Below are 23,567 nucleotides of genomic sequence, written 5' to 3' on the forward strand. Positions count from 1 at the left end.
AAGAAAAAAAATACAATTTTTATATACAACTAATAAGCAAAGCAAAATTACTATTTTTTACTAACCAGTTGTTTCAATTCCTAGTTTATATCGATATATACCATCTAAAAACAACTGTATAAAGCATGAAAATAACCCTTCAGGCATTATAGTGCTCAATTCTTTTACATTTATTGCTTAGCATAATATTAGTTATTTATTTCCTTTGCTCTATCTTAGCCAGCTGCTTACCTATTTTTTTATCCTTCTTGTTCATAACAAGTTGATGTAGTCGTTCCTTTAGTTTATTATATTCACGTTCTTTTCTCTTCATATCATGATTATATTGAGTAGCTCGACTTGCAATGATATTTTGTAATTTTTGTACCTGAAAAAAGAATTCCTATCAAATGGATCCCTTTAGGATTGATAAACTCAGTTAAAATTCACAAATTCAAAAGAGAAAAGTCCTAGTATTCACTTCCCCACGTAATAGTTTTAAAATTCTAGGATTATTCTTTCTTCTCCATAACCACTAGAAATCATCCTTTAACATATAACTTAAATGAATCACATTGGGTTTTTATTGTTTAATTCTGTAATCTTCAGTGTTGCTAATTTTCTAAATTATCTTCTACATTTTTCGCCCTACATACTGATTCTTGGTCATTTAAAAGCCAGAAACTTATGGAAGTGTTAAAGTGATTAAAGCTTCACTTGAAACAAGGAGAATTCATATGATTATTTATAGTGACTTCCTTGTATTTGTCGATGTTTATTTCTACTATGGCTTCTCAGGCAGCCCTTGATAAGAAGTATGTTCTATTCTATACACACATTCTTAATATCTGCTAGACATGCCCATATTTAACTTAATTCTTATTACAGATGAACTATTTTCAAAGCATTTAAGTGTAATCAACAGATCAAATCAAAATTTTCTGAGAAATATCTCAAGGAAACGTATAAGCAACCTTGTGGTTTTGTTAAGATATTAACCACTTACTAAATATACTACTAAATAACCAAATATGGTAAAACGTATAAGTAACCTTGTGGTTTTGTTAAGATATTAACCACTTACTAAATATACTACTAAATAACCAAATCACTACAAGGTCCTTAAAGAAATATGCTCCCTTAAAAGTCTTTAATTGTAGTTAAAACAACATATAAAACATTGAAAGTATTATATTTTTAGTTATCACGTGGTCAAGGATCAAACCACAGTACAATAAAAACACGGTTTCTTCTCACATAAATTAAAAAATAATAATTTCAAATGCATTAACTTTATAAGCCCAAATACTAAGTAACCACTAATGCAGAAATGAGATTAGAATTGTTTTTAGCCACAGAAGTGAGATTTTTAATGTGAAATTTTTTTTTAACAATAACTTGTGCCCATTTAGTCAATTAAATTGCTTGAATGGATGAATAATGTCAATATTTAAGACAGCAAGAAGAGGCATGCCAGATATTAAGTATAGGTATGGCAGAAAATAAAAGAACTGCATTTAAAGCATCCCTGTACATGTGCATCTGAGGTGGATGGTATAGGACACTGGCTGTCACAAGCTATGGACTAAAATACTAAGTTAAATGGATCCACCTAGGAAACGAGATTGTGTGAAGGGTTCCTGACCTCTCAGTTCAATATGATACAATATTGTACTAAGAGGTCCGCCATACCAATTTGACAGAGGATGAATAAATTGTTCTTTCTTGCTTTTAAGTGGCTCTCGTGGTCGCCACAAATTATTTTTAAAAATTCTCTTATACTTTATCTGCAATAACTGACAACTTACCTCATCTTTCTCATTTTTCAGTAACTGATGCAAATTCCTATTCTTGCACTGTAACTGTCTGTCTCTTTCCTGAAGGCCAATCATTTCTCTCCTGGAGGTTTCCAGTTGTTCCTAAAACATTCATATGCAATTTTGATTAGAGTTAACATAGGATTCATAGCAAATGATTTCTTAAAAGATTGGTAAAAACGAGTTACACATAGTAGGGTTTATGAGCTAAATTTAAAGTTTAGAGGTACACAAAATTTTTTTAAAGCACTTATAAAGCTCTATACTATAAATTATACAATTTATTTACCAAAATTTTTATGTATATATCAAAGAGCTTCAAACTGGATCCTTGAAAAGGTCTTTACTTATTCCAGTGCTGTTGTCGCCAAACATTTAAAAATTTTTCTTTTTTAATACTAGCACACTCTTTGAGAAAGAGCCAAAAGTGATTCAAAGCTAAGTCTGAAGAAGACCAGTGACCAAGCAAACTAGAACACTTCAGGTCAGAAAAGATGGGACTACAGCAAGATACCAGTTCTCCCTTGCAGGTGGTAAACTCTCTGAAAACTTTTCCCAGAGAGGAATGTCAGCATTGCTGGAATTGGTAAGGGATAAGATGCTAGCTTTCAACTCATTCCGCACATTTCCAGAAAAACTGTGCCAAGTTCTGCATGAAGCCACTGGAGTATTTTTTTTAAATCCTCTTTATCTTTATAAAATATAAAAGTCACTCAAGTTATGTGATAGCTGACCACAAACAACAACTTACACAATCTCTATTAACAATGGATCTCAAGACACAGAAATTTAGGAATATAACTTGCATGACTTTAAGACTGTCAAGAATTTTTGTCTCCCTCTTCCTTGGAGTGTTTAAAACTTCCTATCATGCCAGACTATTTCACATGGCTGAACTAAAAGGCACTGGGGCCAGCTGATATGTCCTATATACTATCAGAGATTCACTGGGTCATTATCAACACTTCACCTGAACGCATCATCCCTGAAAATCTGTACACCTCCCTCCTACATTTCTTATCTCAGTGAATCATGTCACCATCCTCAGTAATCAGAGACCTGAATAGTACCTTACATTCACGACTTTATCTTATTCCCCAAATTCAGTTGTTTATTAAATTCTACCCATTCTACCACCTTAGTTTTCATCCTATCTTACTCTTCCTATCTCCACTGAGGTCAAGTCCAAAATCCCTCCGGCCCGGGTGACTGCTAAAGCCTGCTAACAGCCATACTTTTCACCAGGCTTTCTGAGTTCTCTACCTCTACCCCAAATACAAATCTGCACCTCCCCCTATAATTTCTTCGCTTTATTGACAGATTTATATTTACATGATGCTTTCCTCTCGTTTATATTCCTCGGTGCCTCTGGGTTTATGCAGAATACATTTCATATTATCTTGGGCCGGGATCCCAGGTCCCAGTCTCACTACTTACCACTCTTCATTATGCATCACATACTTCAGTCCCTACAGAGCTATTTGCTGTTCCCTGAAAGTAAAATGCTCTCTCATATCTCTATGCTTTTATACAGGTTATATACTCCACCTAGAATGTCTTTTCCAAACACTAGTGAATTTCTATCCATTCCTCCAATCTCAGATCAAGTGTTACCTGTCTGTGAAGACTTTTCTTACCACCCACATCAAAAAAAAGATTAGTGAAGCAAATAATTATGGTTCAATGTGTCTCTTTTCCACTGGACTACAATCTCCTTGCAAGCAGGACTGGCTTTCACTCATCTTTGAAACCCAGTGCCTATTACCTAAATACGCAATACATTTTGCTCAACAAATTAAATGATTCATATGCTAGATCTAGAAACTCTTCAAGGATAGATCAGCAACTTTTCTCATTGCATATACATCTCTGCCTACAGCTGACCCAAAATATCTGATTTTGACTGAGGTCAAGTCCCAAATTAGAAGGTATTCTGGAAAATACTTTTATGTCCTGGATTGTCCTAATAAATGATCACTTCTTAGAGGAAAAGCTCAACAGCCCTAAATTACCAGTACCATTATGTAATTATTCACTAGCTACTTACAAGACACTTGGCTAGGGGTGCCCAGATATAAAAAGTTTTAAACTTTAGTCTAGGGTTTACGACTCTGGGTCAGTCTAATTCATAAGACCTTCTATAAGTTTCTGATTAAGATTAAAGTAGTATCCACAACTCATAGCCTTTTAATAAGCCTGGAGGGTACCATCTACCACCTCCAGCCTACCATAGTTCCCCAGTCTGACAAGATATATTTGGATAATCTCTATCTCTTAGGCATATAAGATGTACAAAAACTTAAAAATATTATTAAAGTGAAAACATACTGTTATCACTGTATACAAGCTAAGAAGACAACACAAAATAGCATTAGGCAATGATGGGCTGGTATGGACAGGTGCTGCTGAATAGCTAAGATGCTTCTCTAAATCAATTCCCAAACATTCCCAGTGTTCACATATAGGCCAACTCCAGGCCATTCTTTATTATATACTCCCTACTAACCGATTTTCAAATATTACGTACAGAGATCCTATTATTCTCCAATGGAGCTCAGAGATTCAAGATACCGAGTAGTTTCTTTTTCTAATTGTTGTTAACTGTTCTTGGAGGGTGTGGGTGGGGAGGGGATATAGAGGAAGAAAAATAAGAAGAGAGGCATGGACCAAGAAATAAAAAACTAAAAGGAAGCTGATCTTCCAGGAGTATTCACATTCAAAAGCTTTTCTTTTCACAAATAAGAAAACCCAAAATAGAACAGTATCTTTCAAAACATATTTGCCTTAGACTGATTATATTATATCCTTCATAATATACAATCATAAGTCCCTACTATATGTGATTTTGAACACCTCCTTCCCTCTCCTTCTCAAACAAAAGAAAACATAAAAGAAAGAAAAGAATAAAAGCAAAACAGAAGCCAGCAACAAATGTTCTATATTTTAAGGTGGCAGGTTAATGGCCCTGTGAAAAATACTTCCTTTATTCCGAGAAATCAGCAATTTTGCAAAAGCATTTTTCTACGGTCTTCTCTAGAGCCCCAGGGACTTCTAAGAGTTAAGTTATCTAGCCTGCTTTCATTATCGAGCTTTAACAAATTTTGGCATAGATGCCTTCAAGAATATTTTTCTTGGAATTAACTGATCCAGTCTCTCACAATAAGACTTCTTTAAATTAAGCATCTACTTTTTAAGCAAGTTTGAATGGGACAAAGGAATCCTTATTTATTTTCTTCAGATATAAATATTTCCTAATATAACTTTCTATAGATTCAGCAAGTCACTAAACAGTTCATAAATCAATGTCATCAATACAGATATTAGAAAGGAGAATGACAGATTGCACATACTACTTTAAGTTTACTTTTACTTACTGTTTAAAAAAAACCCTAAAACTTAAAAAAATTAACCCCCAAACTTGATAAAGCCAATGAAAATTTACATTATCAAATTATATAATAATTACACTGAAATACAGATTAACATGTAGTTTCTACCTTAAGTTTTGCATAGCAGTTCTGTAGATGGTCCATATCACTTCCCAGTTTCAGATTCTGCGTTTCCACATTTTCCTGAGCTAGAAGGTTCTTCCGCTGAAGTACAAGTAGCTCATTCATACAATTTAAAACAGCAACTATATTTAATTCTCTCTTTGTCTCTTTACCTTTGGATTCTTCATATAATGAAGGAAAACCGAAAGTAGTCAATTCCTGGTAGGAAAAAACGTTTTCCTAAAAGTTGGTTACCAAACAAATTAGTAAAGAAACAAAAGATAGAAATCTTTTCTGAGAAAGAAAGAAAACTACCTTAAGATAGTTATGAAAATAGTAAATATCCTAAAGGACAAAGAATTGAGAGAACTCGGCTCTTTTCGCCACTGCTCTGCAATCACTTACAGAAAGGAACTTGCGTTTCTATATCAGTAAAATAAGGGTGAGACTCCCAGTGGAGGAGCCCCTGGGGTGACAGGAGGTCAGCCCGTTCCAGACAAAAACTGTTACTTTGTATTTAGATAGGTGGTCACTAAGGTTCTCTGCCAATCTAATATGAGTCCTGGACCAATATGCAACAATATACTTGTGCCTGACAGGCGTTTTTCTCATAATTTTAATATGTGCTATTATATAACATAATTTATGCTATTGCTCCTTACAAAAGAAAAAACATGTTACCTGATCAAGATATGAAATACTTTGTTCAATGTTCTCTTCTGTGCAGAAGGCACTGAAAAAACTGTGCACATTTTTTGATAAAGGTATTGAAGAACATAGCACTTGCTGTGAGTATAAACTTGATGGAGACATCTTTGTTTCTGAGGTATACTGAGATATATTTTTGCTTTCTGCAAGAATCAATAAAAGGTGTTTAATAAGTTAAATAACTTATTAAAATGCATGTAAAGGTAACAATCCCTATTACCAAAGATTTTGACTTGTATAAATATGTTAAATATTTTCAAATTAAGGCAAAGCTGGTTTTTGTATGAAAACTATATACTTTTTTCCAAAAAGATACAACTATAAAGTGGTGCTCTTAGTAGGCATGCTAAACTACAATATGCTACCTTAATTTACAGTGCTTTAGATTTACAAGCGTAAAGACAAAAATCACTTGTCTATGCATTCAAAATTTCTGTGATTAAAGGAATCAGAGAAATGTACTGAAGTAGCTGATGAATTTATTTCAAATGCATAAAAATTTCCTCAAAAATAGCAACAATCAAGTAATCTATTATCCATCCAAAGCAGTGACCCCTACTAATTATGGTACAATTCTTAGCTCTCCCTGATAACTTACTGAAGATGGAAATTAGTTTACAACTATTTATGTCTCTATTCACACCTTCAATATTTGTGGTAATTATTTTACAGTTTCATTGAAAATTTCACCTTTACAATTACTGCATTGGCTTACAATTATTTTAAACTCAGTTACCTGAAGACAGACCTGGATCTGTAACAGTCATCCAATCTCCCATAGCAATCACCCAAGACAGGATACCTGAGGAACCAGTTCAGCAGTGAAACATTTGGTCCAGCTGCTGTCACTCTTCTATGTAAGTGTCTCCTTAAAAAGCAAATCAAATAATAACAGTATCTAATTAAAAATATAAAAGTAAATATAAAACCAATGTATGAGAATTAGTTGTACGTGCTTTGAAACAGGAGTTTGCATTATTTTCTCTCATGTATACCCATATAGAACATGGTAGAACTCAATAATTTCAGTGTGTTTGTGCATATGGGTGTGTAAGGATCAAAGTTAAAGGCTTCTCCAGTTATACTGAGGTATTCACATTACTTTGCATACAAAGTACATGTTATATGATTTGACTCAATATAAATCTAAAGTATATAGCACTATAGTAAGTAATAAATATTTCTATGATATATACTTTAAAATAAAGTATATTTCTTATTTATATAGATGAGATGAAAAGATTCTTGGCCAGCATTCCCATTTTTGTGTTTCTATAGACTATATTAGCAAAACTTTCTTTTTAATCATAATTCCCAGTGTTGGCATAGATGTAGGGAAATGAATACTCCCACCCATTGCTCTCCAGAAAGTTTATATCAATTTACACTACTGCCAAGCAATTTGGCAATGTGGTCAAAAATTAAAAAAATATATTTTAATTGAAATTCCGTTTATAAAATTTTGTCCTCATAAAGTGATGATTTGTACAAAGATTCATGTATAAATTGTTCTTCACAATATCAAAAAAACAGAAATAACTTATATGCTCCACAGTAGGAGATTAGTTATGTAAATGATACATTTATGCAATAGGACACCGTGGAACCTTTCAACACAACCAAGTAGAATTAAGGTGGCTAACAAATATAAATATAAAATATAAATATAAAAAAGGCAAGAAATGCATATGAATGAAGCAGACTAAGTATAAGAAACATAACCTTTTTAGTCTACCATTCATGTTTTCACATTTGTATAGAAATATTTCTGCACCACAAAAAATACAAATGAAATAAATGAAATAAATGCAAATGAAATAAATGGCAACTGGAAATTGATTTCAAGGTCAGGGATGGAAGGAAGAGAGGTAAACACTGCAGGCAAACTGGAGAACACATGCCAACACTTTGGACAGCTGCTTCTCAGCTACAATAAACTGTGGCCAAAAGAGAAAGAAGGTCCTATGTTGCTACATTTCCACTTTTTAAGAAATGTTGAAATTCTGGATTTTTATGTGGCATCTCCCAATTTTTAAAGTTAGAAGCTAATTTAAAAGATTAACTATGCAAGTATCCTGTGAGAAGGGGGAGCAGCTGAGTGGGGGAGGTGAGAGAGCCTTCTATATCTTGATCTGAGAGGTGGTTACAAAGGTATACACATTAGTACAATTCACCAAATTGTATACTTAAGATTTGTGCACATGACTGGATATAAGTTATCCTCAAACGACAATGCTTTTTAATAAGCCAAATAAATTGTCTTTAGGCCAGATCTGGACTGTGCATGAAGAGTTTACATGTGCATGAATATTTAAGACTGGGGAAATATTCACAACATAATATTAAAGTGAGATAAAAATTTTCATTCGATAAATTTTCAATTGTGCTGCTATGAGCCAAGTACACAACTCTAGGCACAAGGGAGGCCCTGCTCTCAAATTCACATTCTTGTGGGGACAGAAATAGGTATGTAAGGAATAAATCACATTTCATTAATGTAACACTCAGAGGGTGATGAGAACTATAAATAAAATAAAACACAATAACATGAGAGAGTATTGAAGTGGGGGTATCTAGATTAGTCAAGGAATGCTATACTGGGATGCTAACATCTGAACTGAGATCTAAATGATACTAGGTCAGCCACAAGATGATCAATAACCAGAACAGCCCAGGTAAAGAAAACAGCAGGTACAAGATCCAAGATGGAAATGAACTTGCTAGGTATGAGAAACATAAAGAAGGCCACTATGTCTGAAGCACAATAAGCAATGATAGATGGTAGGCAGTTGGACTTTCTCTAAATTGCAATGAAAAGCTATTGAAGCAGTTACAAGAAAGCAAAATGATTTCCTTCAGGTTTTAAAAAAGATCACTGGCTATTCTACCCTCTGTGTAGATTACAGGTGAACAATAGTGGAGAGGCTGAGAGAAATCACAGCAAGACCAGTGTTACACTACAGTTCTAACAGTTTAAGAAGAGACAGGTAGATAAATTAGGGATGTGTTTTGGAGAGAGAACCTTCAGGACTTGCAGGTGGATTGAAATACGGGCAAAAGAGAAATCACAGATGATTCCTAGGTCACATAGCAGCATACTATACGTTAATGAAAATGATGTTATGTGTCTATTACATGTTATGATGCCACACACACATCCCCAAAGAAGATTATCCAGTCTGGCACTGATCTTTTACCATTTTTCTACTCAAGGACCTTGGTAAGAGCACCTTGAACTATTTTGTACTTCCCACTGTCCTTAAACGGGTGCCTTCAGCAATAGGATGAGCAGGACGAAGGTTGTGTCTGCATCAAGACAGGCAATAATTTTACTTTTGGCTTTCAAGGACAGTAGCTATAAGCAAAACAGCATCCAAGGGACAATAAACCCATCTATTCTAACCCAGCTCTGTTTTGGGTATATCACTTAACCTTTTCAAGTCCTAGTTTACTTACTAGTAAACTACCATTATAATGGCTCTTCAGTTTTTTTCTGAGGATTAAGTTAAGATCATGCACACATTTAGCACTGCTTGGCACAGGGGACACCTGGAATTAATATCAGTTGTTAATAACGTCACCATCTAGATACAGATCTGACTGTTTATATGGTACAAATGACAGGACTCTAAAACCTGTAACAAAATGCACTGTTGCTCTTAATAAAAGTTTAACACAAATCCTTAGAAACAACCTTATAAAAACACACTAGGCAGTGGGTTAATCCTTTGTAATAACTAGGTTAGCGGGAGGGACAAGATCAGAAGAAAACAGAAACAGACACCTTTCCAAGTCCTTTTCCCCCCAAGATATTTGTAAATAAGATACAATAGTGCTCTGAGTGCTTTTCCTCCTCATACAGAAACATTATCAAACACTAACATGTGTCTATTACATATCCATTCTTTAAAATTATAGTTTAATTCAGTTACTCTTTCACCATGAATTTAGCTTGTCAGTGTCCACAGTGTTGCCTGTACTAGAGATTAAAAAAAGCAAAACAAAACAAAAAAAACCTGCAAAATATTTAGGTCTAGTTAAATGTTCACAATGAAAACATAAACAATTTTGAAGGGCTATAAAATAAAGAACTTACTACAGTATATGATTTCACAATATCTAGAAGTTTCTATGTCCTCTTCTGTTCAATCATGCAACTAATCATATCCTATGAGGCTTGTGATAAAAGTTACGTCCCGTTTTTCCAAGAAAGGAGACTTAAGACTCTTAATCAATATACATCCCAAAACCAAGAGACTAATTTAAACAAAGTATTCTATTTTAGCTCAATTGCAGCTAAAATTTCATTGTTAAAGGCTGCAAACTATTTTTATGAAGATATTAAAATAAGTCAACATTAATTTCAAACGCAAAAGAAAAAAAGGTAACAGAAACATCTCTTTGCATAAATCTAATTCCACAAGTTCATTTCAACTTAAAAGCTGCAAAAGCAGCCAAGGACTTCATTAAAACCTGGTGCTGGAACTCAGAATTAAGTTCCATATTTTAGATATACAATATAAATAATATTATATATTAATCAAGTCATAGCAAACCATTATACAGTGGACATGATTACCCATGACAATTTATATGAGAGAGAGAGAGAGAGAGAGAGAGAGAGAGAGAGAGAGAGAGAGAGAGAGAGAGAGAGAGAGAGAGAGAGAGAGAGAGAAATTAAAAGTAGACTCTAATAAAAAATATTTCTAGCAAATTTCTTTAAAAGACTGAGTTCCCACAATTCATTTTACATTATTCCATTCAGAGCACACAATTCTTAAAGGAACTAATCTATTAATTAAATTGAAGCACACTTATAAAAGCTCCTCTATGCCACAAACAATAGCCTTCTTCCATTTATAAACATTTTGTTTTGAAAAGGCATAAAAACAATTCCCAGAAATGATATCAGTTCCACAGAAAGTTTAATGAGGGTGAAATTAAATAAGTCATTTTACCACATTCTATTTTAGAGTAAATATTAAGACAATTTCAAAAGTAAGTTTATAGATCTTCAGCAAAAACATTTGTGGTTCATGTTAATTACGCCTGTTTTTTCCATCAGAGTTCCTCCGCTGGTTCTTCCCATTCCTTCTACTCTATATACATCAATCACTTATAGAATTCTGAGAGAGGCAGCCTCTAAGTTCTTAATTATTCCTGCTTCCTTTTGTGCATATCTTTGAGTTATTCTGCTCTTTGAATGTGGACTGGATTTAGTGACTACCTTCTAACAAATAGAATACAGCAGCAGTGATGGGGTTTCATGTCCAAATTTAATTATAAAAAGACCGGCTTCCATTTGGGGTCGGTTCTCTTCCACTTGGATCCCTCTCTCCACGAAAAGCAAGCTGCCATGTTGTAAGCAGCCACATGAGAGGCAAATGTGGCAAGGAGCTGATGTCTCTAGTCAACAGCCAGTGAGGACTTGAGGTCTGCCAAGAGCCTCATGAGTGAGTTTAGAAGTACACCCTCACCCAGCCAAGCCCTGAGATGACTGCAACTTTGGCCAATACCTTGAAAGCAGCCTAGTGAAGGGACTCTGAGCCAGACGCACCAAGCTAAATCACATCCAGATTCCTGATCGACAGAAATTGGAAGATAAATGCTTGTTTTAAGCTGCTAAATTTTAGAGTAATTTGTTATGTAGGAATAGATAACTAATATCAGTTTATAAACATATAAATTTCTGAATTCCTTCCATAATTTACATGTCTTTTACTGAAATATAACTCAAGTGACAACATACACTACAAAAGCAACTAGTTAGGTATATGATAATATCATCCAGTATTATAATTAATCGCTTCATATTATTATAGTTGGATGCCTTCCCCACTAGTTTATGAATTTCTACAGGGTAAAGAATGTATTCATCTTTGTATTCAACAGTTCCTGAAACAGTAGGTGCTCAGTAAGTGTTTATAAAATAAACTGAGTCCCATATATGGCACACTCAGTCCAGCCTGTGTGCTCCACCTATGCTTTCTTCTTTAGTCTACCCCAAACTAACGCTTCTTCAAAGGTCAGCTCAACCACCATCATCCTCTCCACACAGTCCGCAAAACTCCATTCCCTAGGTCTTTCATACACTTACTAGTTTGTTTCATCTTTCTCAGTTAGACTCAATACCACACACTTTACATTTCTGTATCCCGCCCCCCCACTAATCTTGATAGAATAATTGATGAACACTCAAGTAAATAACTGATGATAAATTAACATATTCATTCCAACAAGCCTAAGTGTATGAAGGAAAACGGCAATGGAAAAGATGCAAAAGATAAGTCCTTTAGAGAAAAACATTACTCTTCACTCGAAATCTCTCCTGTCGCATCTACCCACTGAAAGAGAGCTCAGCAGAAAGATAAGTAGTATCATGATTACAAGATTTCCTTCACACAGTACACTATTTTAAGTGTTCTTTTTAGGTTCACTTTGAATTTAAACTTGAGAAGTCACAATTGTCTACCTAATCAGAATTCTAAAACAGACTTCAATCAAGTGTCAGAAAGTAAAAGTTTTTCATTATACAGGAATATGGTAACATTATACCACCTGGGCTTCTAAATACTGTGCAGGATTTTTCACAAATGGCTAACTAAAGTCTTTGCTAAAATCTCACAAAGTTAGAACTACCAAATTGCTGGGTTAAGAAGATAAACTGTTTAAGTCTTTAAACATTAGTTCTATCTTACAAATTCAGTCATAAAACTTAAGAATTTATTTATCAACATACTTTAACAGATGTTATTACTCTGAAAAAACAAATATGACTTTAAAAATTAATGCCGCTTTCTATGATATGAGACTATAGCTTTTAATTCCACGATAAATGCCTCTGCTACCTTAAACAAAACCATTAAACAAAATCTCAATTCAGATATGCATATTGGTATAGAAACACACTAAATTCACCCTCTTATAAAATCTACTTTTTATAAATTTAAAATCTAAATGATTTCATTTAAGTGGGATAATTTAATGGTAAAGATATTTTCCACAGAAATAAATTCTTCGTAAATTAAATTTTTATCTCTGAATGGCTGAAACTCAAAATTTGGTTTTCATCATCTGCCCCCTTGCTGAGTTTGTGGCTAGGAGGAAGATGAATAGTTGGGGAGTCCAGTGCAAACAATGCAAGCATCATAGCCCTGGGTCAGACAGACTGGAGTCATATCCTGACCAAGTCTCTTTCTGGGCTGGTTTCTTCACTTGGAAAATAGGGTAGTACTATTTACTTCACAGGATGGTTGTAGGTATTTAATGAGGTAACAGGTGAAACACTAGGTACAGCAAACCTAGGATATGGGAGCTGATTTAACAAACATGTGCCAGGCACTATTCTAAATGCTTTATGTATTTTATTAAGTCAATGCTCACAACAACGCCATGTATTATATTATTTCCTTTTTACAGATGAGGAAACTGAATCACAGAAACGTTAGGTAATTTGCCCAAGGTCCTATAGCTGGCAAGAGGCAGAACCAGGAGATCCTCCCCACCCCAGAGTCCAGAGCCCACTCCTTAACTATCATGGGTTACAGCTTCAGAGGATGAGAGGCTCAGGAAGCAATATCTCCTACCACCACTCATTAAATCAAATCTCTCAACTGGGCAAAGATTTCGCAAAATAGCGTGAAGACACAAATTATGGTAAAATACTTCATGTGTATCCTTTTTGGGGTTGAGGGGTACAATCTCAGTGAAGCTCCAAGCCAGAATTTCCCATTAGAAAACTACCCTCTTAGTATCTCAGGGAGTGGGAAGCTACGTTAAATTCCTTCTATATACACTTGAACCAAGTGTTGCTGGAGTATGAGAAACAGTATGCTATAATGGCTAAAGGCACAGGATCCAAAGTCAGACCACCTGGTTTCAAACCCCAGTTCCAGCACTTACAAGGTAAGTGGCCATGAACAGAAATCCCTGGACTTCATTTTCCTCATCTGCAAAAGGAGAGTAAAAACATTCTTTACCTCAAAGGATTAAAATGTGGTTAAACAATAAATTTAGCTTTAAAATTTTCTTAATTATTTTATTAAATAAGTTTATTGCTGTAAGGGGTTTAAAACAAGGTCTTAGGTACATGTTAAGTGCTCAATAAATGTTAGTCAGCTGTTATTAGCTATTTTATTAATTTGAAAAGATTTCCATGATATTTGATTAAGTAACCAAAAAAAAAAGTTGCTGAACGATATCTAAGATGATCTGATTTGGTCTTTAAAAAATTATATTTGAATATATATGTATAGGTATAAATTCTGCTCCATAAAGACAGAAGTCTGCATAAGAACCGAAAAAACTGGAAGATCAACCAGTCTAAGAAAAGGGAGCAGGCAAGGACAGGACTTGTACCCTTTTCTTTATGCCTTTTCACACAAAGACATTATGGGTAATCTTTACTTTTTTTGTGTTTTCTAAATTTTCTATAAGTGAATATGTTTTTCATATAATGAAAAAAATCCATGTTTTTAAAGGAAATTACAGTGATAAACAGAGGCAATGGAAATGAATAACACCACTCTCAAATACCGAAACTAATGTTGGAATGGCATGAGTGATAAAAAATATAATATTTATTTCTAGATTAGTCAGTTAATCTACAGTATTTTAGCACAAGCAGCCCTGTTGAGCAAAACAAATGTCCCAGAGTTATTGAGATAATTATGTAAAGAAAAATAGATCATTATCAGCAGTCAGTAGTTTGTAGTTTTAGATGGGAATCTCACAGTCTACAAAAACTTGAAATGTATAAATCTTTCCACTGATCAACTACTTCTAGGCATCGATTACCACATATTCAATCGCACAAGTTAGCAAGCATGACATACAAGGATATTATTGATGGTAGCATTATTTTAATGGCAAGAAACTGGAGACAATCTAAATATCTATTGAGAGAAACAGTTGAACATCAATACATATGGTACACCCAGAAGAAGGGGTACTCTGGGATTATTAAAGTGAAGTAGATCTGCATGTACAGCATGAAAAAAAGTTACGGATAACGAGAATAGTAGGATCACCATTTTCTGCTAAATCAAACTATCTAAATAGGTTTAGGAGAAAGGTTCTGGAAAAGTTACAAACTGTTACCAATGGCATTCCTGGGGAATGGGATGAGTGGGTATAGTGAGGGGTGGGCCAATGCTGCTTTCACTTCTTCTATAGCACACCTTTATATAGCTGGAATGTTTTAGGGGCATTTAATATTGTGTAAAATATTTAGAGGCAGTGGATTCATGCAGTTAATGAGATAATATGTGTGGAAGCATTCCCACCACAATTCAATACAGTCGCTCCCCTGTGCTTCAGTGGAAAAATCAACTTAGACTAATGATAAACTCTTTCCACCAATCAATTACATGTCTAGCACCTATTGCACACAGTTACACATACAAGTGAGCAAGGATGATGCAGTCTTCACACTGATGCCCTGCTATGTCAGAGTGTGTTTGTGGGGAGGCAGACTTCCCCCCATGTTGTAAAGAGCAAAGACTCAGAGTATCGGCCAATGTAGCAAAGGCGGGCTCTCCCTCTGACTCAATTATAATCTAAACTTGGTAGAAGAAAAGAAGGGGGGAGAATGACTGATTTATAACTATTAAGATTCTTTTTAAAAAAGAATGTTCTTAATCCATCAACCTTCTATGTCTCAAACAACTAATAAGATGCTTTCTCTGCTTCAAGAGAACAGCTCATGAAGTTATGCAGCTATATACTTAAGAGTCTGTGCTCCATCATCCGGTATCTCATTGTACGATGACTTTTCATTGCTGTTTTCATATGTTTTGGTCTTGGCTCTTCAATTAAACTTAGTTTTTTTCAAGGTACTGTCACTGTAAGGAAGCTGCAGAGGGTACTGAATGAGCACCAGACGGAATGTCATGGGCTGTAGTCCTCAGTGCCACTTCTATCATTTACTGAGCAACCTTGACCTGGTCATAATTTCCTTGGTTTCTGGTTTTCATATCTATAAAATTAGGTTGAACTAGATGACCTTTGAAGAATTTTCAGTTCTATTATCTATAATTTTTACATTTCTCCTGTAACTTAAAATGGAATCAAGTATAGCTATTTTTATCAAAATTTCTTCACATTTTGTAACAGAATATGCAACACACTGTCTTCACAACCACATTTAGCAAATGAGATTCTACCTAATTTTAACAATAAAATAAAATTTATCACACATAAACCATTTACTTGCAACAAATAAATTTAAAGTATTTTAAATGTCAATCTAAAACTAACCTACTTATTTCCTCCCTACTACAGATAAGGAAACTGAGGCCTAGAGAGCTTTCTCGCCCAAGGTCATGTAGATAAAATGTGACAAAGCCAAGATCCAAACCACGGCAGCCCAGCACATTTACCTAGTATACCTTACTGTCTTTATGGTAGGAGAGGAGGGAATACACAATGTGAGCTGCTGTTTCAAATTGAATACACATAGGTACTTGCTTCTCCACCACCTTACCTTGAGATTAAATTACAATCAGACAGTAACTATTCCAACTGAATAGCTGTAATGTGAACTGTATAAAGGCAGGCAAAATATTAAATGTTATAGCAACTCAAAAAAATATTTTTGAAAAATCTAGTGAATATAGAGCCCAAATTTCCAGGCTTTCTCCAAACTGTTATTCCCTTCTCTTTATGCTTCCAGAATACTTTGTATTAATCCTATTACATTACAGTACAAATCTAACTGTAATAAAACTTCTCTCACCACTTAAACTGAGTTCCTGGTCAGCAGGTCTGTCACTGTACTGTTTGTACCCTGCTTTAGTATGAGATGTCATAACTTACCCATGGTAGGAACCCAATAAAGTTTGCTGAATGAATGGCAATGAAGTTCAATGATATATTAGGGTGAGGTATGCTGTTAATATTATGACGAATAAGAATCTACACTTTAGCCATGATGCAATTTAGAAGGGCTTTCAATTGAATCTTGACTAGTGCCAGCTTAGAGAAGCAGCAAGGTGATTGAGTATATATTTATGAATCAAAAGAGCATGACAATTTAGAGACAATATGCCAATTTCAAATTCTCCTAGTACAGAGGTAGGAACAGCAGCAATCATATTCTTACATGAGGATTACTAAGAAAAAGAACAAAAGCAGCACTTTTGTTTTTAAATCTATCATACTCTATAAGGTTGAAAGTCAGCCAAGGAGCTGACTTTATAAAAGTCAGCTAAGAAGCTGACGTAATAAAAAAAAAAAAACAATTACCATTTATTGGTATTTCTTCCTAAAATAAGTAACAGGAAACAAAATTTACTAAGGGCAATGGAAATAACAAAGGAATTAAACCTAATTCATAAATCTGTTCTATAAAAATGTAATCATGTGTCTGTAGTAGTTTGTTCAATGATTTAGCCCAAATTCAATCATTGGTTACGGTTCTCAAATTGTGGTCCCAGGACCAGCAGCATCAAAAGCACTCAGAAATCTGTTAAAAATGCAAATTCTCAAATCCCACTTCAGACCTACAGATTCAGAACCTCGGGGGGTGGAACCAGAAATCAGTGTTTTAAGAGACCCTCCCTCCCATGTGATTCTGATGCAAGAAACTTAAGAACACAGCTGTACTCTAAAGCAGGGATGTCTGACCCCTGGGCTGTGGACTGGTACCAGTCCATGGTCTGTTAGGAACTGGGCCACGCAGGAGGTGAGAGGCAGGCAGTGAGCAAAGCTTAATCTGTATTTGCAGCCACTCCCCAGCGCTAACATCACAGCCTCAGCTCCACCTCAGATCATGAGGCATTACATTCTCATAAGAGCACTGGTCCCTGGTGCCAAAAAGGTTGAGGACTACTGCATAGAATGTGGTTCAGTATAAATTAGTGTTCTATTTATGCAGTTTAGACTACAGAATACTAAAAAAGAATTCTTTCCTAAGAGTGCTTTTGTATACTTGTCTCCATGTTTGTTACTTCAACTTCTGAAGTATTTATCTGTCCTTCACTACCTTCATTTCATTGTTACTGGCTAAGTCAGTCAGCCAGCCCCTGACTATTAACTATCCAGTTTGCTATATTTTTGTGCCAGGGCTGCGAAAATGGAACCCAATTTTGGAAACATTAAGGTCGGAGGAGACTGCTTGAAGAATACTTTTCTAAAAGAATTGCAGCACTACATATGAATTGAGTAGCCAGCAAATACTATAATCTAAGATGGGTACCAGCCATTACATATACCTTTTACCTGAGAGTTAGTGATCTAGGCCAGCAGTCCCCAACCTTTATGGCATTAGGGACCAGTGCTCCTATGAGGATCTAATGCCTAATGATCTGAGGTGGAGCTGAGGCAGTGACGCTAGTGCTGGGAAATGACTGCCAATACAGATGAAGCTTCGCTCCCCCGCCCACCGCTCACCTACTGCTGTGTGGCCCGATGCCTAACAGGCCATGGACAGGTTCCAGTCCACAGCCCAGGGGCTGAGGCCCCGTGGTCTAGGCTATAAAGGTCCCAGTCTTGTTTCTTGCCAGTCGATTGTAATCTGGTTGTCTGTGCTTTCCTACCTAAAAGCACCATCAGCATTACCAAGTTTTAGAAATATCTTACATAGGATCTAGCATATAAAAATAAGAAGACATCTTGGAAATCACCAATAAACATAAACCATCATCAGCTGTGTTATAATGAGATGGGTTCTCGCACATAAAAATCTGTCTTTTATACTAGACAGATAATGGTGTCACTTAGATAAAGAGAACAGAAGAGTAAGGTTAATAAAAATGGGTTTGGTTAAGTGTGTGGGGATAATGAGCTCACTGTTTAACCCACTAGGTTTAGAGATGCTATCACGAGACATTCAAATGTGGATAATGTCTAGGGCCTGGATATCAAAAGACGTCAAGGCAGATCTAGGTGTCATCAGCATATATGTAGTAGTTACATCCATAAAGAAAACATGGGAAACAGAAAGAACACTAAAAGACACAGGTGAGTGAAGGTAACCTACATGTAAGAGATAAAAACAGAGGGGATGAGGTTGGTGAAGAAAGTCAAGGGAAAATAGTTTCAAAGAGAGAGTGATGAAGAGCAGCAAATGCCATAGAAAGGGCAAGATCTAAAAAGAAAAAAATGCTGGGTTTGGTGATTACTGACTTTATGACAAAACTGAGGAGTAAAAATGGAAATCAGATTTCAGAAAAGTAATCAGCAAACAAGAAAAGGAAATAATAAAGATTATTTGTTCAAAAGCTTCATTTAACAGAACATATTTGGCTTCTCTGAATATAGAGGCCTTATCAGATGCTCACAAACACGTTCACTAGTGACAATAAGAAATCCTCTCCTTAAGTTAGTTCTTATTCAATTATAGCATATGTCAAACAGAACTGTTAAGTGCTTAATAAATGTAAGCCATTTTTCCAGGCACTGCTCTGGATATTAACATATTTTCTTATGTAATCACAACTGTGTAAAGTAGGTACTATCCCTAATGTACAGATGAGATGACAAAGACCCAGAGAGGATATTGGCAAGAAATAACTTGTCCAAGGTCCCACATTTAGTAGTATGGTAGTCAAACCAAAAATTTCACTCAAAAGAGTAAGAGGGAGGGAGGGCAATGTATGAAGTAAGGGTTAGTAGATGAGAACGATAAATGTTATAGTTAAGATTGCATTGATTCTTTAACTGGCCACAGTTTAATTTCTATTTAAGAACTGTTTTTAATTTGAATTTCTGTCTTCTTTCATCTCAGAATCCTACGTTGCTAGGACCACCATTTTAACACCTCTTATGACACTCAGATTCTGCACTGCATTAAAACTGTTATCTCTTCCTCTGAGTTGCAAGTTGCTTGAAAATGGAGCTGTATTTTATTTATCTTTGCATCTCTATTCCCCTAATCTTAAAAGCAGAAGATAATATAGTTATTGTGGGGATCATTTCACAATATATACAAATATCAAGTCATTATGTTATAAACCTGAAACTAATGTTATATGTCAACCATATTTCAATAAAAAAAAAAAATAGAAAAACAAAAAAGAAACAATAAAAGTTGGTTAGATGAATAATGATTTTTACTTTTCTAAAGTTCCTAGGGGCTTCAATAAAATAGTTGTAAAGTTTTTTAATTGCTGTACAGGGCTGTTGTATCTCAATTATTAATGGGATTGTCCATGTTCAGAATACTTTTGGATCACTCAAATTTCCGATTTGGGGGGAAATACTCTTCTAAAGTAAAAATCAGATAAATTCCCCTGGATAAAACCTTTTAAAGATTCCCTATCTACTGGTTATAGTCTTATTCTCCAGCCTTATCACTAACGCACTCCACCTGGCTCTATCTACCAAACCACCTGCACTTCCCTCAACGGTACATTGCACAGAACATGCCCATATGTGTTCACCAGGTGAATACCTCTGCCTCTTCCTCTTCCTCCTTCTCCTCCATCAGGACACAGCTAAAATTCTCTTTTCTAATGCCTTCTGATATTTGTCGGAATTTTTTTTCTTCTATTTTTGCTCTCTCTTGCCTATTTTAAATTTCCTAAAACAAACTCCACAAGGCAACATTCATCATTTTTATCCTCATGTCTGGCAAGGAGCAGTTTAGTGTTTAATATTTATTGAAAGGATAAATTATTAAAACATAATTCAGTAAATCTGAATATAATATCAACCCACTACCAAAAGTGAAGACTTTAGGTAGTTTTCCATTATCAATAATGAATGGTACACTTTCTATTCTATCTCAACCCATAAATTCGTGAAGTCAAGGTAACTTGTGCCTTCGTTATCAGCTGATCATGATCACCATCACCAAAGACACAAAACAGATCCACAGAGTACCAAAATCTCTCTGTGACCTAATCAAATCAATAAGGCAGAGTCACAACTACTGGTAAATGATATGGAAAAACATCATTTAAAAAGCTTTGGAATTGCTCCAATTTAAGCATGTGAAATGTATTAAAATCACACAATTCTGGGGCAGTTTCTTTCTTGTCTTTTTATCTCTAGATGCATATTACATAGAAGACACTCAAACATCTTTTATAAAACCTGTGTTATAGCCAGCTTTGTCAAAGAGCAGCTACATCAGGTTTTTGGATAGGTCAAGAACATAATCTAACTGTGTTGGCCTTGAGCCCTTTACTAAATCATCTGAACAGTTAACATTTTAGTTTTCTCATATACCGCCTCAGCAGGTTTGTAAAGTAATGTGCTTTAACAAGTCTTGTCACAAGGCACAATGTGTTATGAGGAGATCTTCACATTTCATCCTAGAATAACTACGTCCTTGCAGCAATCTTCAAACTGCTTCTCTCATGTTACTTAATCCTGGGGCTTTATTATCTTCATTGCACACAAGGAAAAAGAGAAGGAAGGGTATAAAATGACTTGGCTGAAAAGACCCAGCAAGTCACTAAGAGACTTCATTTAAAATACCAGTTCCTTCATCCTCTTTTCAAAGAACCATATAGAGAAACTCACTGACAACAGAGAGAAAAGAATCAATTAGTTATTAGCTTTTACTTATTTAGTTTGAATGAATAACCTAAGCTTCCTAGGTTTTAATAGCTCTAGGACTTGATGGATAAAGTTTTGCTGATTGAATCCAATTCATAAACCTACCTCTAACTTCTTTTAAATTTCAAGATAGTTTGACCTAAACTTTAACTCTGAAGACATTCTCTCTCTCTCCAGATCTCTTAATTCTTTTCAAATTTTGTTCAGTCTTTTAAATGTGTTAAGTCATACCTACCTTTCCAGGCAGGATCAAGGCTACCAGAATTTTCTTCTATATAAACAGTAAACCAATCCCTCTTGAGTCGTGAAGGTTTCAAAGGCACCCATCACTCACAGCCAACTCTAGACTTATTCTCCAATCTGAATTGTTAGGGGAGCCTAGCAATTTCAAATTCCAGGAATCCCCCTCTCATACACTTCTGAACCACCTTCGCAGGAGTACCTCTGCTAATCTTCGCTCCGTTATGGAGTCCAGAAATGAGCTATCTCAAATCGCTCAGATTCAACAAGAATTATATATCAGCGTAGCAAGTAATGATAATTTGGCAGTTATAACTACGGACCCTGAAATGGGATAATGATCTAAAGATTCCCACAGTACACGTGCTGAGAACAAATTTTTCAGCAGATTCCATATCCTGGGCCCAAGTGACTTGCATAACTGGGCAATCAGCACAGGCTCAAAAGGGGGCAGGGAGCTAGTAATTCAGTTTACTGTACTTTACTGTAAAATTCTACACCAAATATTCTCACACATGCCTGCCTCTTAGATGATGTAAGTTCTGCCCCTAGACATTTAACTATCATCGGGGTTCTCTTCCACTGCAGCAGCCCCAGGCCACCCAGTAACTCATTCCAAAGACTGCCTCTTGCGGCTCGCGCTAACAAATCCCGAAGCCCGCACGCTCCGCAGCTTGTGCGGAGACACGGTAGCCCCAAACTGGCCATCTCCTCCTTCCCCACGTCCCCGCGTCGCTCGTCATCTCGTGCCAGGCGCCACCCTCTCTGCATCCTGGTGAGGACCTGGGGCTCCCCGGGCCGGAGCCCTCCGAGGGCACAGCACTGCGATCGCCAGCGGGAGCGGTCCCTGAGCTGGCACCTACCTCCTGCCTCCTCCTCCCGGCTCGGCCGCGGGTCAACGTTCGCCCGCTTCTTCCAACGGCCCCAACGGCCGCGCCGAGCCCCTCGCAGAGAAGCGGGGCGCCAAGCCAGGTGCCGGCGCTCACCTCCGCTCCCGCCCTCCCTCCCGCCCCCCGCCGGCTCCCACCCCCAGTCTGCCTGCCCCCCACCCCGCCGGCGCGTCGCTCCTCCCCGGGCGGACGCGTCACAATCATCGCCGCAGGGCCAGGTTCTCACCATGACGGTTCCCGGGAGCGGTGAGTTGACACCGCTGGGCGTCTCGGTCCGGCTAGCGCAGCCCCGAGGGCCCGCACAGGCGCGGCGCGGCGGCTCGAAGCGCCCCGGGCCTGCGGCCCCGCCTCTGCCTCCCGCTCCCGCCTTCCCGGTCCCTTGCCGGGCCCCGCTCCGCCCCTCGCGGCCGCCTCCGGGCTCCCGCAGGTTCGCAGGTTCCCACCCCGCCCCTGCGCCGCTAGCGCCGCAGGCCCAGCTGCCTCCCATTGGCTCCGCCAGTTGCTAGGCGATGAACAACCGCGGCCTGCATTGGTCCGGTGGGGGCCTCCGGAGTCTCGTTCCCCACCTCCAAAAAAACCCGAAGGAAAAGAAAACCTTATCCCTAGAGCCCAGCGAGATGCGGGCGCAGCTGCGGCTGCGGCACCTGTTACGTCCTGTTATTCAGCCGGCCAGGCCCTGCTCCCCGCCCTTCACGTTGCAGAGCTCGGGGCCCCAGCCTCCGTGGGGGAAGGAGGTCGTGGATGCATCAAAGCACGTGTTCCGAGCCCCAGTGAACCCCAGGACCCTCCCTAGATGCAAAACTGAAGCTCCCTGGAGAGTCACGTGCGTTTGCAAAAGTGAAAAAATAAACCGAACAACAGCCGGCACCCAGAATTAGGTCAGGCCCAGGGGAAAGGAGGTTCAAGCATTGGGAATCGTGGATGCAAACAACCTAACC

General features: G+C 37.0%; 1 protein-coding gene across 1 annotated transcript in view; it reads right to left on the reverse strand.

Annotated features, from left to right (window-relative positions):
• Positions 1–23,007, reverse strand: part of SSX2IP (SSX family member 2 interacting protein) — a 38,843-nt gene extending 15,836 nt beyond the window's left edge. Inside the window, exons 1-7 of the mRNA XM_011355688.2 lie at positions 22,856–23,007; positions 6,732–6,863; positions 5,969–6,138; positions 5,294–5,506; positions 1,788–1,898; positions 232–367; positions 102–114 (exon numbers count right to left, since the gene is read on the reverse strand). Of these exons, the coding sequence (XP_011353990.1) occupies positions 102–114; positions 232–367; positions 1,788–1,898; positions 5,294–5,506; positions 5,969–6,138; positions 6,732–6,774 (686 nt within the window). The 5' untranslated portion in view covers positions 6,775–6,863; positions 22,856–23,007. The remainder of the gene's footprint in view (positions 1–101; positions 115–231; positions 368–1,787; positions 1,899–5,293; positions 5,507–5,968; positions 6,139–6,731; positions 6,864–22,855) is intronic.
• Positions 23,008–23,567: the final 560 nt, after the last annotated feature.

This window comes from Pteropus vampyrus, unplaced genomic scaffold, assembly GCF_000151845.1.
Source record: "Pteropus vampyrus isolate Shadow unplaced genomic scaffold, Pvam_2.0 Scaffold22, whole genome shotgun sequence".
Classification (NCBI taxonomy): domain Eukaryota; kingdom Metazoa; phylum Chordata; class Mammalia; order Chiroptera; family Pteropodidae; genus Pteropus; species Pteropus vampyrus.